At 43.2% G+C, this 17,710-nt stretch overlaps 1 protein-coding gene across 1 annotated transcript in view; it reads right to left on the minus strand.

The window, feature by feature from the left end:
* The window catches only part of RIPK2 (receptor interacting serine/threonine kinase 2), a 38,563-nt gene extending 24,049 nt beyond the window's left edge, over nt 1-14,514 (minus strand). Inside the window, exons 1-2 of the mRNA XM_084619822.1 lie at nt 14,205-14,514; nt 8,681-8,834 (exon numbers count right to left, since the gene is read on the minus strand). Of these exons, the coding sequence (XP_084475948.1) occupies nt 8,681-8,834; nt 14,205-14,383 (333 nt within the window). The 5' untranslated portion in view covers nt 14,384-14,514. The remainder of the gene's footprint in view (nt 1-8,680; nt 8,835-14,204) is intronic.
* Nucleotides 14,515-17,710: the final 3,196 nt, after the last annotated feature.

Consider the following 17,710-nt stretch of genomic DNA (forward strand, 5'->3'; position numbering starts at 1 on the left):
CCCAGCCACTGCCTTTCTTGGGTGGAGACCTATATCTCACTCTCTTCTCACTTGGGTATTTCCACGCTGAGAAGTTCCCTGCCTTAGCTGTGTTATTCCCAGCAGAGTGACTGCCCGTGGTTGTAATTTACCACACAGTTCTTTTTAAGCAAGGATATTTTATTCTTAAGGTAAAAAAACATTACAGAGAATATGTTAATAATACAACTACATGCATGCTAATACAATTACCAGAGATCACCCTAACATGGGTTCTGGCATTCACCAACCCCCCAAAGCGGTTTCCCTTTTGTTTCAAGTTCATCATAGCTTCAGCTCAGAACAAGCCCACAGTCTTATGGGACCTCAGTAGGCGAAGTCCATCTAATCCTTCCATAAAGGACGGGGCCTCTATGGACCAGAGATCCTGTCCATCTGCTGGGCCAGCAAGAAGGACCTGCACCAGGATAGTCATCCAAAAGTCTTTTCTTTGTCTGTTAGTCCATGGAGAATCCATTTTGAACTAATATATACAGATCTCACTAAGGGGCGACTTCAAAGGGGCTCATAACCTGAGGAATTACAATAGCATCCCCATCCTCCTAGAGGAGTGACCTACAATTACATAATAAACATGCACAACTGCATTTTTAATACAATGGACCCCCAAAGTATTAAACCTAATTCAATAAAGTTTACAGAATTAAGTTAAACCTTATCCTAATTCCATAAGGATTGTGCAGGATACTGTCAGTCCGTCGCATGTTGTATTTACAATGCTGTCAAGATATGTGAAATATCGGACCTCTTTTGTGTCAGGCCCAGAAAATGTTATTGGTGTTGTGTGTTGATTCTTACGGTTGAAGTTTTCTTAGTGTTGATTTTCAACCTTATTAATTGTGCATAAGCCTGGAGATCATTTGTTTTGGCTTTCATGTCTCTATGGGTAAGTGATAGCATGTTGATGTCATGCACAAAGTCAAGTTGGTCTAATTTCTGTTTGAAAATTCACTGTACGTCCTTTCATTGTTCTGTGCTCCCTCTCACTACCCAATCCACTATCTGTAAAAAGATCCTGGGTGACATAAGAAATCCTCGCCTGATGCCCAGAGTGACTTTGAATGGTTTAGTCAGTTCACTATTACGTACTACTTGGCACCTCATATTTTCATAGAAGCTCTGAACGATCCCCACAAATTTTGGAAGGATTCCATAGTGGTGTAATCATGTTCATAAAACAGTTCTATCCATTATACCAAAAGATTTTTGGAAATCTAAAAAATTCATATAAAGTGGTGACTGTCATACAATCAACAGTTCTATGTTGATACATAAGATTATTATTTGATATGTAACTGATTTATCCTGTCTGAACCGTGCCTATATCTTGAATCTACAGAGGATGTCAGCTTTTAGGTGACAAATCTGCAGAACTGTCCCAGATGTCAATAGAGGAGGTTTTGGAACAGATTGATAAATTAAATAGTAGAGCTGTCAAATGATTTAAAAAAATCTCAATTAACCAAGATTAAAACAAAATTGTGATTAATCGCAGTTTTAATCACACTGTTAAATAATAGAATATCATTTATTTAAATATTTGTGGATGTTTTCTGCATTTTCAAATATATCGATTTAAATTACAACACAGAATACAAAGTGTATTATTGTAGCCAGCATTGCAAGGTATTTACATGCCAGATTTGCTAAACAGTCCCATGCCCCTTCCTGCTTCAACTACCATTCCAGAGGACACTACCATGCTGTTGACAGGTTCTGCTTGATAACAATCCAAAGCAGTACGGACCAATGCACGTTCATTTTCATCATCTGAATCAAATGCCACCAATTGAAGGTTGATTTTTCTTTTTTGGTAGTTCTGGTTTTGTAGTTTCCAAATCGAAGTGTTGCTCTTTTAAGACTTCTGACAGCATGTTCTGCACTTCGTCTCTCTCAGATTTTTGGAAGGCACTTCAGATTCTTAAACTTTGGGTTGAGTGCTATAGCTATCTTTAGAAATCTCATATTGATACCATCTTTGCGTTTTGTCAAATCTGCAATGAAAGTGTTCTTAAATCGAACAACATACGTTGGGTCATCACCCGAGACTGGCATAACATGAAATATATGGCAGAATGCAGGCAAAATCATGGAGTAGGAGACATACAATTCTCCCCCAAAGAGTTCAGTCACAAATTTAATTAATGCATTATTTTTTTAATGAGAGTCATCAGCATGGAAGCATGTCCTTTGGAATGGTGGTCAAAGCATGAAAGGGCATACAAACGTTTAGCATATCTGACATGTAAATACCTTTCAATACCGGCTACAAAAGTGCCATGTGAATACCTGTTCTCACTTTCAGGTGACATTGTAAATAAGAAGCAGGCAGCATTATCTCCCATAAATATAAACAATCTTGTTTGTCTTAGTGATTGACTGAACAAGAAGCAGGATTGAGAGGACTTGTAAACTCTAAAATTTTAGGAGTTTTTGAGTGCAGTTATGTAACAATTCTACATTTGTAAATTGCACATTCACGATAGAGATTGCACTAGAGTACTTGTATGAGGTGAATTCAAAAATATAATTTGTTTCTTTTACAGTGCAAATATTTATGATTAAAAATATAAAATTATCACTGTACACTTTGTATTCTGTGTTGTAACTGAAATCAATATATTTGAAAATGTAGAAAAATATTTATAAAAAACCAGTTGGCATTCTATTATGGTTTAATAGTGCGATTAAATTTTTCAGTGAGTTAATTTGTTTTGAATTAATTGCTTGAGTTAACTGTGATTAATGGATAGCTCTATAAAATAGTAAGTTGCCAGAATGAGATAGTATTCACCCAAAAGTTTTGAAGGAACTGAAATACGAAATTGCAGAACTACTAACTGTGGGATGTAACCTATCATTTAAATCAGTTTCTGTACCAGATGACAGGAGGATAGTAACGTTACACCAATTTTAAAAAAAAAGGCTCCAGAGGCTATCCTGGCAATTACAAGCCGGTAAGTCTAAATTCAGTATCTCACAAATTGAGTGAAACTATAGTAAATAACCGAATTATCAGACATACATAAATACACTTTGTTGAGGAGAGTCAACATGGCTTTTGTAAAGGGAAGTCATGCCTCACCAATCAACTAGAACTCTTTGAGGGGGTCATCAAGCATGTGGACAAGAGGGATCTAGTGGATATAGTGCATTTAGATTTTCAGAAAGCCTTTGACAAGGCCCCTCACCAAAGGCTCTTAAGCAAAGTAAGCAGTCATGGGATAAGAGGGAAGGTCCTCTTATGGATCAGTAACTGGTTAAAATATAGAAAACAAAGGGTAGGAATAAATGGACAGATGTCAGAATGGAGAGAGGTAAATAGAAGTGTTCTCTAAGGATCCAGCGCTGCTCAACATATTCATAAATGATCTGGAAAAGGTGGTAAAACGGGGAGGTGGCAAATTTTGCAGATGATACAAAATTACTCAAGTCCAAAGCAGACTGTGAAGAGTTATAAAGGGACCTCACAGAACTGGGTGACTGGGTAACAAAATGGCAGATGAAATTCAGCATTGATAAATGCAAAATAATGAACATTAGAAAACAACCCTAAGAACACATACAAAACGGTGGTGTCTAAATTAGCTGTTACACTCAATAAAGATCTTGGAGCCATCGTGGATAGTTCTCTGAAAACATCTGCTTAATGGCAGCCTCAGTCAAAAAAAACAAAACAAAACAAAAAACTAACAGAATGTTAGGGACCATTGCGAAAGGGACAGATAATAAAACACGAAATCATAATGCCACTATTTAAATCCATGATACATCCAGTCCTTGAATACTGCCTGTAGTTCTGGTCACCCCATCTCAAAAAGATATATTAGAATTGGAAAAGGTACAGAGAAAGGCAACAAAAATGATGAGGGGTATGGAACAGTTTCCATATGAAGAGAGATTAAAAAGACTGGGACTTTTTAGCTCGGAAAAGAGACGACTGAGGGGGGATATGATCAAGGTCTATGAAATCGTGACTGTGGAGAAAGTGAATAACGAAATGTTATTTATCCCTTCACATAACACAAAAACCAGCGGTCACCCAATGAAATTGATAAGCAGGAGGTTTAAAAACAAACAAACAAGGAAGTACTTCACACAACACAGAATCAACCTGTGGAACTCCTTGCCAGGGGACGTTGTGAAGTCTAAAACTATAATTAAGTTCAAAAAGAACTAGATAAATTCATGGAGTATGGGTCCATCAATGGCTATTAGCCAAGATGGCCAATGATGCAATCCCATGCTCTGGGTATTATTAGCATCTGATTGTCAGAAGGAGGGAGTGGATGACAGGGGATGAATTATTGCCTGTTCTGTTCATTCCCTCTTAAACATCTGGCATTGGCCACTGTTGGAAAACAGGATACTAAGCTAGATGAACCATTGGTCTAACCCAGTATGGCTGTTCTTATGCACGGATTTCTTGATTTTGCCTAGAATAATACTTGTAAACACCTTACCTGCAAGAGACATCTGTTCTATGCCCCTCCAGTTTTTACACTGACTGAAGTCTTCTTTCTTTGGCAGCTTCACTACATGACTCCTTTTCCACTGATTTGGTAACTTTTCTTCTTTCCATATATTTTGTAAAGGGCCTATCAAAATGTCTACTGTTTTCCTCAAGTCTGCCTTAAGAACCTCTGTTGGAATGTTACCTGGACCTGGTGCTTTTCCGTTTTTAACTGATTGACTGCCCTCTCTACTTCTACACTGGTGACAGGTTCTAGTTTGATGTCCAGATCTTCTCCTTCCTTTATATCCGGGGGGAATGTCCACTGGCTTTCCATTCAGTAGTTGAATAAAATACTGCCTCTATATATTTAATTGTTTTGATGTCTTTATCATTATGTTGCCCTTGCTGTCTTGAATTGGTCGGTTGGTATACTGTCTTCATATCATTTTCTGCTGTAGTGGTCTGTGCATCAATTGCCACTTTATCTATAAGTTCTGATTGGTCTTTCATAGCACTCATTTTGGCCCCTGTACTCTTTATGGTATATTCCTGAGAGAGACAGAGAGAGAGAGACAGACAGAGAGAGAGAGAGAGAGAGAGAGAGAGAGAGAGAATGTGTCTGTTTTCTTGGTCTTGCTTGATTTAGTTTATTTAATTTGGTATCTTTTATTTCCTGTCATATATCCTCAAATAACCATTCACTGTGGTGTTTCTTCCTGAATCCCAGCATTTCTTCAGAAGTTTTAGTGATAGCTTCCTTTTCCCATTTCCATTTGCCTTCTACTGTTCCATCATCTTCAAGCACCTGTAAATGCAATTCTAAACTCTGATTGCATTGTCATCTGTGTTAGATTGGTGATGTTACAATGTAGGCATCTCTGTTGTTCAGTCATCTTTATTTTTATTCTCAAAATATCTACCATTAATGCACTGTCTGTCCCTATATCTGCCCCGTTCCTTCTATGTACATCTTCAAATGTTCTTCTTCATTTGAGCCACACTATGATGTGATACATTTGTTTTCCTGTTCTGTGACCTGGTGACCTCCAAGTTATCTTAGGAATACTACGGTGAAGGAAGATATTTCCTCCAATGATCAGGCCATTTGTTCCACAAAAATCAGCAAACATTTTACCACTTTCTTTCCATTGATGCCTTGTTTCCCTATAATAGTTTCCCTGACAGTGTTATTGCTCCCTACTTTAGCATCCATGTCTAGGTCAAAGGGTAGGAGCCAGACTTAAGGCAGTCCACTGGCCCACCTGCTAGTAAGCCACTACTGTAAGAAACAAAGTTGTTAGGGAAATCTGCACTACCCCGCAGTTCAAAAACTCAATCCAACTCAACTCCATTCAAATAGACTTATGAGAGATGATGATGGGAAATGGCCAAACACACAAGGAAGCTACTCTGCTGATGAATTTGCTGTCTCCTAAATTGGTATGCAGAATATGCGGTGTGAAGGGACATGCCCTTCCACCAGCTGCAAGGAGGCTAACAAGCTACTCTGGGCCTGTGCAGCACTAATGAGGTACCCCTGTTCCTCCTAGAGGAGAAGGAGCTTATTTGGGGAAGCATACCATAAGAAGGGGCGGTGACCAGGAAGAGGCTATGAATAACTGAGGCAGGCCAGGTGAGGAACAGACAGCCACAGAACACACTGCTTCCAGAGCAGCCCCAGCTGACAGCCAAGTAACTCACTCCAGAAAGAAGGAAGGGGGATGTAAACCCTATGTAGGCGCAATAAACTTTCAGAAACTGAGCCTGTAAAGACCTATCCAGGGACGGTCTGAGAGGCTGACCACTGTTTCAGCCAGACCCTCCTCTAACAAGGGGCAGGGAGAAAGAAGAACCAGCCCTCTGCCAGGGAGCAATTACTCCCAGAAAACTCCCCTAAGTGCATCCACTGGGGGAAGTAGAGAGAGTAAACGAAGGACAGTGGGACCTGGAGGAGGAGGGAAAATGTGTCTAGGGAGTGCTACCCCTCCTATATGTGGACACTATATAAGCCTAGAAAAGTGATCCAAATAACAGAACTTGACAGATATAAACTAGATATACTAGGTCTAAGGGAAATGAGTTAGGCAACATTAGGACAAATATCTTTTGTCAATTGAACACATCTTATTACATTCTGAGCTACCAAATGCCAGTGACATACACAGAGATGGCAAAGGTTTTATATTATCAAAAGAAGGCAACCAAAAGCATGACAGAATGGGCACAAGTTCTGGAAAGGATGATAACAGTACTATTTACACCAAAGTTCCAGAAAGTGTCCATTATTCAATGTTTTGTGTTCCAACAAATCAAGCTAGCCAAGAGGAAAAAGAAAATTTCTACTTGTGGCTACAGAAAATAATACATAATATCCCAAGAAGAGATGTCCTCCTCGTAAAGGCAAGCATAATATCCCCATTTTACAAATGGGAAAACAGAGGAACACACAGACAAAATGACATGTCCAAGGTCACCCAGCAGTCCACTGGCAGTTGCAAAAAGAGAATCAAGGTCCTCTAAGTCCCAATCGAATGCCCTGTCCACCAGACAATACTGCCTCCCAGTGATGCTAGATTACACTAAAACTAAACACAAACACTATCTTTTAAAAATGTTATGATTGAATTTCTCAGCTTTTGTGGGTATGTTTCACAAACTGAATATGAAAGTTCAGTCCTTCATTTTAAAAAAGCACAACTGCGTGCCTGTTTTAGTTTTGCAATTTCTGACTTATCAGTTTGAGTCATAATCTTCTTTTAAAAGACTATTCACAGTAAAAAGAAAATGAATGCAAATTATTCACATGAATGAATTACTCCTGTCAAAAAATTAATTAAATTCCACACCGAAAAATTAAACTCTGCGCACAATATTTTAAAATTCTGGATATTTTATTTTGTCAAAACAACACAATATAACTACACCGGTTTCAATTATTTTGGTAATTTATGTCAAAATACCTCTCAGGAAGCATGTCTGTAACAATACAGACAACAACAACAAAATTTAGGAAATGTTTTTTTTTTACCAGTAGATTCCTTACTAGGCATATAAAAACAGAACTTTGAGTAATTCATTTAAACTAGACTACAGAAACGTATTTCCCACATCCCTCTGAAGCAGTGCAAAGGGTTGACAAAGAAGTCAGGGGTAATGGAGGAGCTGAGAGAGTGGGAAAGAGCCTGGGAGTGAACCTGGAAGGTTGTTGGGTGTGGTGGTAGAAGTACTGTTTTTTTTGCCGGGGGGGGGGGGGGGGGGAGATTGTTAGGAGCCTCCCCCATGCAGACCCTGGCTGACCCCTAGCCTCTCCCAATCAGTCAGGCACATCTGCCTGTCCCTGTACGTCCCCTACGTCCTGTCCCCATGTGGCCATGCAATCCCCATGCCTCATCCTCATGTGGCCCTGCAGCCTCCCTCCCATTCATTCCCTGGCTCAAAGCTGTCACTATACTAGCTCCTAAGCCTGCGTCCCAGTCTGTTTCCTACCCCGCCCCATTAGCCCTTCTGAACCCCAGTCTGTGACCTCCAGCAACCCTGTGTGCCGTGCTCTGTCCTGCCCGTGCCTCCTGGCGTCGCGGTAAAGAACTGCCCTCACCTGCCAGCCGATTGCCCTCTCTTCTGGTGCCGAAGCAGCGCCTGGTGGGCAAAAGGCATAACTGCAGAGCCTCTCCGGCAGAATCTATATTCTGCGGAGATAAAAAATCTGATGGGGGGAGGGAGGGGAGACGAGGGCATGAATTCTGCACATGCGCAGTGGCGCAGGATTCCCCTAGGAGTAATGAATAAATGCATGCATGCACAGTAAAGACCAAAGATTCTGAAACCAGTACAGAAATGAGTTCAACTATTTGAGCTCTCATTGAGTTTCTAATTATTTGCAAATCACAGCTGATTGAATGGTGAGTTAAAAACATTTCCCTGTAATTTCTCTAAAGCCCCAAATATTGCAACGGTCTTAATGGGGGTAGGCTGCTGCTCCCAGACAAGGCCCCACTGACTTCAAAGAGGCTCTTCAAAGATATAGCAGTCTGCCTGAGCAGAGTAAATTGCAGGCTAGGGCCCAATACTTTTTTCCATTAAAAAAATGGTTACTACTTGATTTCCTCATGCACGCAAAACAGACCATTTAACGGCAACAACTAGAAGTGACAAACAAAAGGCTTTAGAAAAACACTATATACTTACCCCATGTAAAAGTTGGTTTAATGATCCATTTGTCATGTATTCAGTCACTATTCCCAGAAACTCAGGCTCATTGCAAATTCCCAAAATTGGTAGAATGTAACTGAACCTGGCTTTGTGTAAAATCTCTGCTTCTTTTAAGAGATTGGTTCTTTCACTGCAAGAAAAAAAATTAAATGACTAAATCAGTGCTAAGAAGCCTGCAATTATGATTTAGTTCATTTAAATGTATTATGTTTACTTTTAAGGTAAGAAAAGAAACACAGATGAAAGGTGCACTGAATTAGCTTCACAAAATTAAGATCTCACTATACGAAAACATTGACAACACTACAATTTATTTTTTACTGGACTGTTTTATACAATTATCACGAAATGCTTCACAACAGATTACTTACTATATATAGATGCAAACACATGTAAACCACACAGGTTACGTTTTACTACACAGTAGCATTGATAGATATGCCACAACAGGAATTCAATTTTTCAGCAAGAATAATTGGGCCTTGCTGTGGCAGGTTGTTTTTCTGGTATTTATACTCTTGGGCATATTACTAGAATACTTGAAACATGGGTAATATAATGGGTGCCATTAACATTTCCAAATTTATCACTCTAGTGACAATTAGTATCTCCTTGTATTTTTGGTATATTGTGATACCACCATAACTACAAATGGGAATTTTCAATTATATCCACTCCTTGTTTAGTGTAAAGTGGGGAATTTCCATATCCATCTCATGAGCCAGAGCTAATGGCATTCAAAAGGTTTCTAGCGTCTTTGACTGAGCAGACACCAGTGCACCCTAGGAAAATACAAGTTAAGATAAATACATCCAGTGAAAATATAATTATCCAAAGAGGGGAAAGAGAAATGGCTCAAATTAACTATTTTTGATTATCAAGAAAAGTCTTCCAATCTTGCTTATCAAATAAAAAAATATCACTCAAGACTGGTTATGGCCCTGAAAGACATCAAAAGCAACACCCCGCACAGGAGACACTTTTCAGCTGTATGTGAAGATACGTTTTTAGGCTGGAGATATACTGTCTGTGCTGTTTGGAAGAGGCATTACAGTTTAATATTGGTTTTTAATTCCAGGGAACAATATTAAGAAAACTAAGTTTCTTGCCTTCAAGATTGCAGGGAAAAGCTTGATAATGTGATCTGAGTGGACCTACATTTTTTTAAAAAAAAGAGGTAGAGGGTAAAAAACCCAAAATATGGGAGGAGGTTGTTTTCAATATCATAATATTTAAAACAAATCAATTTTTGGAGGCTGATCTCTTTAAAAAAGTATTAAAATATTAAAAAACCTGTGGCAACACTGACTGAGACATAACTTATACCAACGTAAACTGTAGTGTTTACATAGCTAGAGCAATGAAAAGAAACTAAACCCAGACTCTAGGTCAATGGGGCTCTGCACAAGCGCAAGGATCTTCCCATGATATCTGACTGCAGGATTTGGAACCCTAAAGCAATGGTTCTCAACCAGGGGTAAGTGTATTGTTGGGCATATGCAGAGATCTTCCAGGGGATACATCAACTCATCTAGATATTTGCCTAGTTTTACAACAGGCTACATAAAAAGTACTAGCAAAGTCAGTAGAAATGAAAATTTCATACAGATAATGACTTGTTTATACTCCTCTATATACTATATGCTGAAATGTAAGTAAAATATTTACATTCTAATTCATTTATTTTATAATTATATGGTAAAAATGAGAAAGTAAGCAATTTTTCAGTAATAGTGTGATGGGACACTTTTGTATTTTTATGTCTAATTTTGAAAGCAACTAGTTTAAGTGTGGTGAAATTTGGGGGTATGCAAGACAAATCAGACTCCTGAAAGGGGTACAGTAGTCTGGAAAGGTTGAGAGAACTAAAGGGTAAGAGCCCATTAGGTTCGGGGGTGGAGGTGGGGAGAAGGGAGTGTTTTGGAAACTAAGATTAGTTTATTTTATTTTATTACAGAGAAGGTTAGACTCTATAGGCCTGTGAGACAAAATAGGGTCTTTAGAAAAGAAGTGTAGCCATCAGACCTTGAAGTCAAATAGGTATAGAGAAGGAGGAGTTGTTCCTGATGTTGCAAGAAGGCAGGATCTTGCTACTAGACACTACAGAAAATGAGAATTAAAAAGCAGTTTGAAGTATGGGGAAAAATCTGGAAAATCCATAAATGACTAAATCTGAGAGCGATATGAGTAGGGGTTTACCCAGCCTAACTCCATAAGGAATATTCATGCCTTACTGCACTCTGATGTAAACAGGAAATCAGTGTAAATTTCTAGAGGGAGGAAGTGATGTGTACTTTTTTCTAGGAAAGTTGACAGGATGAGACAGCTCATTCTGGATGATCTGGAATTGAAGAAGACATTAAAAAGAAGAGAATTGTAGTGGTCAGGTAGAAAGGATGAAGACATGAATAAGAGTCTGCCACAAAATTGGTTGAGAATCTGATGCTTCATGGCGGTAAGTTTTCCAAGGCAACAATAAAACATATTTACACCTGGTGGATGAGAAGCAAAAGACACTAAACAACTTGTCCTTATATTTTAAAATTTACCATATTACTTAGCAGCATTTGGAGTTCCCTTCTTTGCTAAATTTTATCTAATTTCAGCAGAAGGATTTCTCATCTTTTTGAAAGCCTTACATTTACTCTTGCGGATGCTAAGACTAACACCAGTAAACACCTTCTCTTGGTAGCCACTACTCTTCAGTAGCTGAAATAGGAAAAACTCAAAGATCAATATTTTGAATTTGGCAATTCAATTTTAAAAAATAATAAACCGACTGGCTTTTTTGCCATATCTTGGTCAAAGTTCTGTTGTCAAAGACAATGATCATTACTCCGATCAACTTCTGATTAAGAGAGCTACCCTGAAATATTCGGGGTTGTCACCCTTTGGAATTTGTTTTCCAGTGCTAAAAATCACAACTTCATCGTATGTGAAAACACTATCTTAAAAGTTCATGAGGATATACTGTCAGCCTATGAATGCATCTGGAACACAGGGGAGGTTGATATACAAATGAAAATGGATTTGATGACCTCCTATTAGCAAGTAACTGTGTCATCATTGGTGATCTTCCAGAAAACACAATCCTAACCACTATGGATGTAGAAGCTCTCTACACCAACATTCCACACAAAGATGGACTACAAGCCGTCAGGAACAGTATCCCCAATAATGTCACAGCAAACCTGGTGGCTGAACTTTGTCCTCACCCACAACTATTTCAGATTTGGGAACAATTTATACCTTCAAGTCAGCGGCACTGCTCTGGGTACCTGCATGGCCCCAGAGTATGCCAACATTTTTATGGCTGACTTTGAACACCACTTCCTCAGCTCTCGTCCCCTAGTGCCCCTACTCTACTTGCACTACATAGATTACATCTTATCATCTGGACCCATGAGAAGGAGGGCCCTTGAGGAATTCCACCAGGATTTCAACAATTTCCACCCCACCATCAACCTCAGCCTTGACCAGTCCACACAAGAGATCCACTTCCTGGACACTACAGTGCAAATAAGCGATGGTCACATAAACACCACCCGACACTGGAAACCTACTAACTGCTATACTTACCTACATGCCTCCAGCTTTCATCCAGACCACATCGTATGATCCATTGTCTATAGCCAAGCTCTAAGATACAACCACATTTGCTCCAATCCCTCAGACAGAGACAAACACCTACAGGATCTCTATCAAGCGTTCTTAAAACTACAATACCCACCTGCTGAAGTGAAGAAACAGATTGACAGAGCCAGAAGGGTACCCAGAAGTCATCTACTACAGGACAGGCCCAACAGAGAAAGTAACAGAATGCCATTAGCTGTCACCTACAGTCCCCAACCAAAACCTCTCCAGCGCATCATCAAGGATCTACAATCTATCCTGAAGGACGATCCCTCACTCTCAGAGATCTTGGGAGACAGGCCAGTCCTTGCTTACAGACAGCCCCCCAACCTGAAGCAAATACTCACCAGCAACCACACACCACATAAAAAAAACACTAACCCAGGAACCAATCCCTGCAACAAACCCCATTGCCAACTCTGTCCACATATCTATTCAAGGGACACCATAATAGGACCTAACCACATCAGCCACACCATCAGGAGCACGTTCACCTGCACATCTACCAATGTGCCAGCAATGCCCCTGTGCCATGTACATTGGCCAAACGGTCTCTACGCAAAAGAATAAATGGACACAAATGAGACATCAAGAATTGTAATGTTCAAAAACCGGTAGGAGAACACTTCAATCTCTCTGGACACGCAATAACAGACTTAAAAGTGGCAATTCTTCAACAAAAAAACTTCAAAAACAGACTCCAATGAGAAACTGCAGAACTGGAGTTAATTTGCAAACTGGACACCATCAAATTTGGCCTGAATAAAGGCTGGGAGTGGATGGGTCACTACAAAAAGTAATTTTCCCACTGCTGATACTCACACCTTCTTGTCAACTTCTGGAAATGGGCCACCTTGATTGCATTGGCCTCGTTAGCACTACAAAAGTAATTTTACCTCCCTTGGTATTCACCCCTTCTTGTCAACTATTGAGAATAGGCCACTTCCACCTTAATTGAATTGGCTTGTTAGCACTGACCCCCCACTTGGTAAGGCAACTCCCATCTTTTCATGTGCTATCATATATGTTCTTCTTTCTGTATTTTTCACTCCATGCATCTGATGAAGTGGGTGTTAGCCCACAGAAGCTTATGCCCAAATAAATGTGTTAGGCTCTAAGGTGCCACAAGGATTCCTTGTTATTTTTGCTGCTGTAGACTAACACAGCTATCACTCTGAAACTTCAAATCACAAACTCCACCAATAAATTCAATACAGCCAGCATACTCACTTCTGATTAAACCAGACTGTAATCGATTTGGGGCAGGGCTTTCTTTGCTTGTCACTGTGTGTTTGACAGTGCTTGGAACAATGGGGAAGACGTAGGCCTCCATGTGCTACTTCTCTGTACATGGTAATTATTAAGAAAAAGTGGAGGGCTGAAAGAAGCTGGGGTTCTGTAGGTCAGACTGGGCACACTGGCAGGATCATCTGCTCGCACTATACACCCTCCATCTCACCCTGATCCTTGCTCTGGACCTCACTGGGGCCGAAAAAGCGCTCATCACCTAACAGACCTGGGCCCTCGAAGAGTAGCCACTAGCTCCCATTGCCCTTCACAGGGAACCTGGGCAACAAGCCAGACCTTTGAAGTGGGCCAAAGCCACGGAAAGATTAAGATAGGATCAGCTGCCAGGGGCGAGTCTGCGAGCAGCACCTGCTGGTACCCCATGGGCACCCCGAGCCCGGGAGAAGGATCAGGAGGGCCATGGGTGCAGGGGGACTGGCAGCCCCAGCGAAGCTCCCTGGACCAGACTGGGGGGGGGGGGAGGGGATCCCTGTGGGGGGCGGGAAGGCCCCGTTCCGGGGGCTGAAGAGTCAGGAGCAAAACTCCCCTGGAGCCGGCCCGGCCCGCGCCCCCCAGTTACCTGTCTAGCAGCGGCCCCTGCAGGCACTTGACGGCCACCGGGACCCTCCAGTCGGCGTGTCGCGCTGAGGACACGGTGCCGTAGGCGCCCCGGCTGAGGAAGCGCAGGTCGGGCAGCTTGCTGGAGGGGATGGTGGGCAGCGCGCAGTTAATGCTGCCGGACAAGCCGCCGCTGCTCATGCTGGCGCTCTGGGAGGCCGCCCGAGGGACTCGCAGGAAGCCGGGTTCCGCGTTGGCTGGCTCCGGCCTCTCCCTACCCCCACGCACCGGCGAAGGGCGGGGGGACGTGTCCAGAGCGCCCCCCGGCCGGCCTCGCCTCTCCCCCCCCACCCCTAGCCCCGCGTCACCAGCCTCGTCAGGGGGTCCCCCTAAAATCCCTGTCTAGGGACCGCCTCCCTCCAGCCGCCAGGACCTCCCCCCCAGCTCCTTAACCCCCCCTCCAGCCACCGGGACCTCCCCCAGCCCCTTGAACCCCCCTTCCAGCCACGTGGACCTCCCTCCAGCCCCCCCTCCAGCCACGTGGACCCCCACACCCCCCCTCCAGCCGCCGGGATCTCCCCCAGCCCCTTGAACCCCCCTTCCAGCCACGTGGACCTCCCTCCAGCCCCCCCTCCAGCCACGTGGACCCCCACACCCCCCTAAGCCCCCCCTCCAGCCGCCGGGATCTCCCCACAGCCCGCTAAACCCGCGTCCAGCGACAAAGCGCGGCTGCGGTTTCAGCTCCTTCCCGGCTCCGGGCTTAGCCGCCAGAGGCTAGGACTCGTCCCCCCGCTTCCCCGTCTCCGGGCGCTTGGTCTTGCAGCCAAAAGAGCCCCCCGGAAGCATCGTCGCACGCGGCGGCGGACGGGCCTCCCGCCCCGCTCCCCTCGGGGAGCCTCCTACCAGCCTGGGGTGAGGGAGGGGGGCAGGCGCGCACACCCGAGCCTCAAAGATCAAAAGTAAGCAGAGCCCAGCTCCTGCCAAGAGCGCCGCGCCCAGCCTAGCCGCCTCCTCCAGGGAGCCGCACGCACAGGCAGCGTCCAATCTCAGCTGCTCCTGGCGGACGTGGAGGCGTCAGACCTCACCCACCCCTTCCGGGAAATCGCAGCTTGCAATCAGGAAAGTCCGAAGCAGAGCGGTGCGTGAAACCCCGGCGGGCTGGGGCTGGGAGCGGTGGCTTGCGGGAGGGGAGCAGTGTCCGCAGAGTGTTCGCTGGTGGTGTCTCTGCTTTCCCACGTCCTTTCTCGGAGTACAAGCGAGGTGAGCACTGCAGCTCGAGTGCGTCATTATAGTAGCAACGCTTTGGTAACTGTCACAAGTCTCAGTGGCAAGGGTGTTACTGTCTTGTAACGAGTTTTGATCACGTGTAAATGCCAAGCAAGGGAGGAGTGCGCTGTTTGGAAGGAAACATTAAAATAAAGCTTTTAAAGACTTCGCATTTCTTTCTCTATAAACGCAGTTCATAATTTGCCGTTTTTCCTTGACAGATTTTTTTTTTTTGTTACCCTTGTTGCCTTGCAAGTGGGCTTTAGAACATGAAAAATCGGGTAAGTGCTTACTTTCAAAGTGACTTTAGAGGTGATGCGTTTGGGAAGAGTCAGTGAATCCAGGAACCAGGAGCGTGAACTCTTCCTTGTAACGTTCAGCTACTTCCTGCATGTTGAGCTGCTGCAAACATCAAGCTCAGTAACCTTATTAGGAGCATGGCTACACTTGCAGGTGTAGAGTGCTTTGAGTTAAACCAGCCTTCATAGAGAGCAGTAGGGAAGGCGCTGCAGTCTGTCCATACTGCCTGCTGCAAGTTCACTGGCTTGGCCACATTAGCAGCTCTTGCAAGGGCCACAGAAAACAATGCATTGTGGTAGCTATCCCTGCATGCAAGTGGCTGCAACCTGCTTTTCAAATGGGAGGTGGGGATGGGGTGGAGTGTGACAGGGAGTGTGTTGTGTGTATGTGGGGGGAGAGAGAGTGGGTTTTGGGGGGGCTGAGAGCATGTCAGCATGCTATCTTGTAAGTTCAGACAGCAGCAGACTCCCTCTCCCCCCCCCCGCCTCTCTCTCTCTCTCACACACACACACATAGCATTCCACACTAATGGTTGCTTTGTCTCAGAGCAGATAAGCCAGCTGTCAGAAATGGAGGTTTCAAAGGGCATATCTGCATTCTTACAGCGATTCCAAAACCATGACAAGAGTGGCCACTTGATTTAAGGGGATTATGGGACGTTTCCAGAGGCTGATCAGAGTGCAGTAATGCAACACCCCGTTCACACTGACGCCTGGGTGTTTCAGCCAAGGCACACCAAGCGTTAATCTTCTCACCGAGGTGGAGTACCAGGAGCACTCTAGCCACGGAGTCAGAGTGCTCTATGTGTCTTGCCAGTGTGGATGGGCAGTGAGCTAGAGCGCCCGGGACTGCTGTAATGCACTTTAACTTGCAAGTGTAGCCAAGCCCTAAGTAACATGTGCTGAGTTTCCTAATACTAAAAGTTCTTCCCTTTGCCCCCTTCAGTTGCTCAGGTATGGTAATGGGTGTGGTATAAGAACATCAACAGAATAGAATCTTCATTTCTACTATGTAAATAGTGAGAAATGAATCCAGTAATTGAAAGCTGTGGGTTGTTGGCTTTTTCTGAATCTCACTTCCACTTATATTTTTCTCTCTGACATAAAGTACCAGGGTAGATAGACCAGATTAAAATGATATTTGCCAATATGGCATCTCTTGTATTATTTAGATTTTTGTTTCTTAGGGATTTTTCTCTGTACTGCTATTTTAAAAGTAGCAATTAGTTAACTCCCAGTGGCCCCAACTCTGCAAAAATTTATTTACCTGATTCTCTTTATACAGATGCTTAACTTGACTCCTGTGTACATCATTGTAGGATTAGGACCAGTATTTGCATATTTACCAGATATAGTTCTTCTATTGTGATGAAGAAGTTTAAAGTTTAAAATATAATTTTTCAAACAAAATTGACAGACACTCAATTAAGTCATGATCATAGGCCTATCTGTCACATGTTGAAACTGAAGGCCATATGCAACACCATCTGGAGAATATGGCACTAGCCTACTATTTACTTCATTTCTCCTGTTGTGGTTTTATTTCCATTAAAGGACCATTATATTTCAATTTCATTTTAAAAAGATCCTTACATAGTGTTGCCAGGTATCCAGTTTTTACCAGAACACCCAGTCAAAAAGGGACCCTGGAGACTCCAGTCAGCAGCGCTGACCGGGCCGTTAAAAGTCCAGTTGGCAGTGCAGTGGGGCTGGCAGGCTCCCTGACTGGCTCTGCACAGCTCCCAGGAAGTGGCTGGCATGTCTGTCTGGGTCCTAGGCAGAGCCAGGGGCTGTGTATGCTGCCCCCACCCTGAATGCCAGCTGGGAACCACGGCCAATGGTAGCTACGGGGATGGTGCCTGTGGGTGGGGGCGGCATGCGAAGACCCCTGGCTGCCTCTCTGCCTAGGAGCTGGAGGGACATTTCGCCACTTCCTGGGAGCCGTCTGAGGTCAGTGCTCCCT

This window comes from Lepidochelys olivacea (genome assembly GCF_965140295.1).
Source record: "Lepidochelys olivacea isolate rLepOli2 genome assembly, chromosome: 2".
NCBI lineage: Eukaryota > Metazoa > Chordata > Testudines > Cheloniidae > Lepidochelys > Lepidochelys olivacea.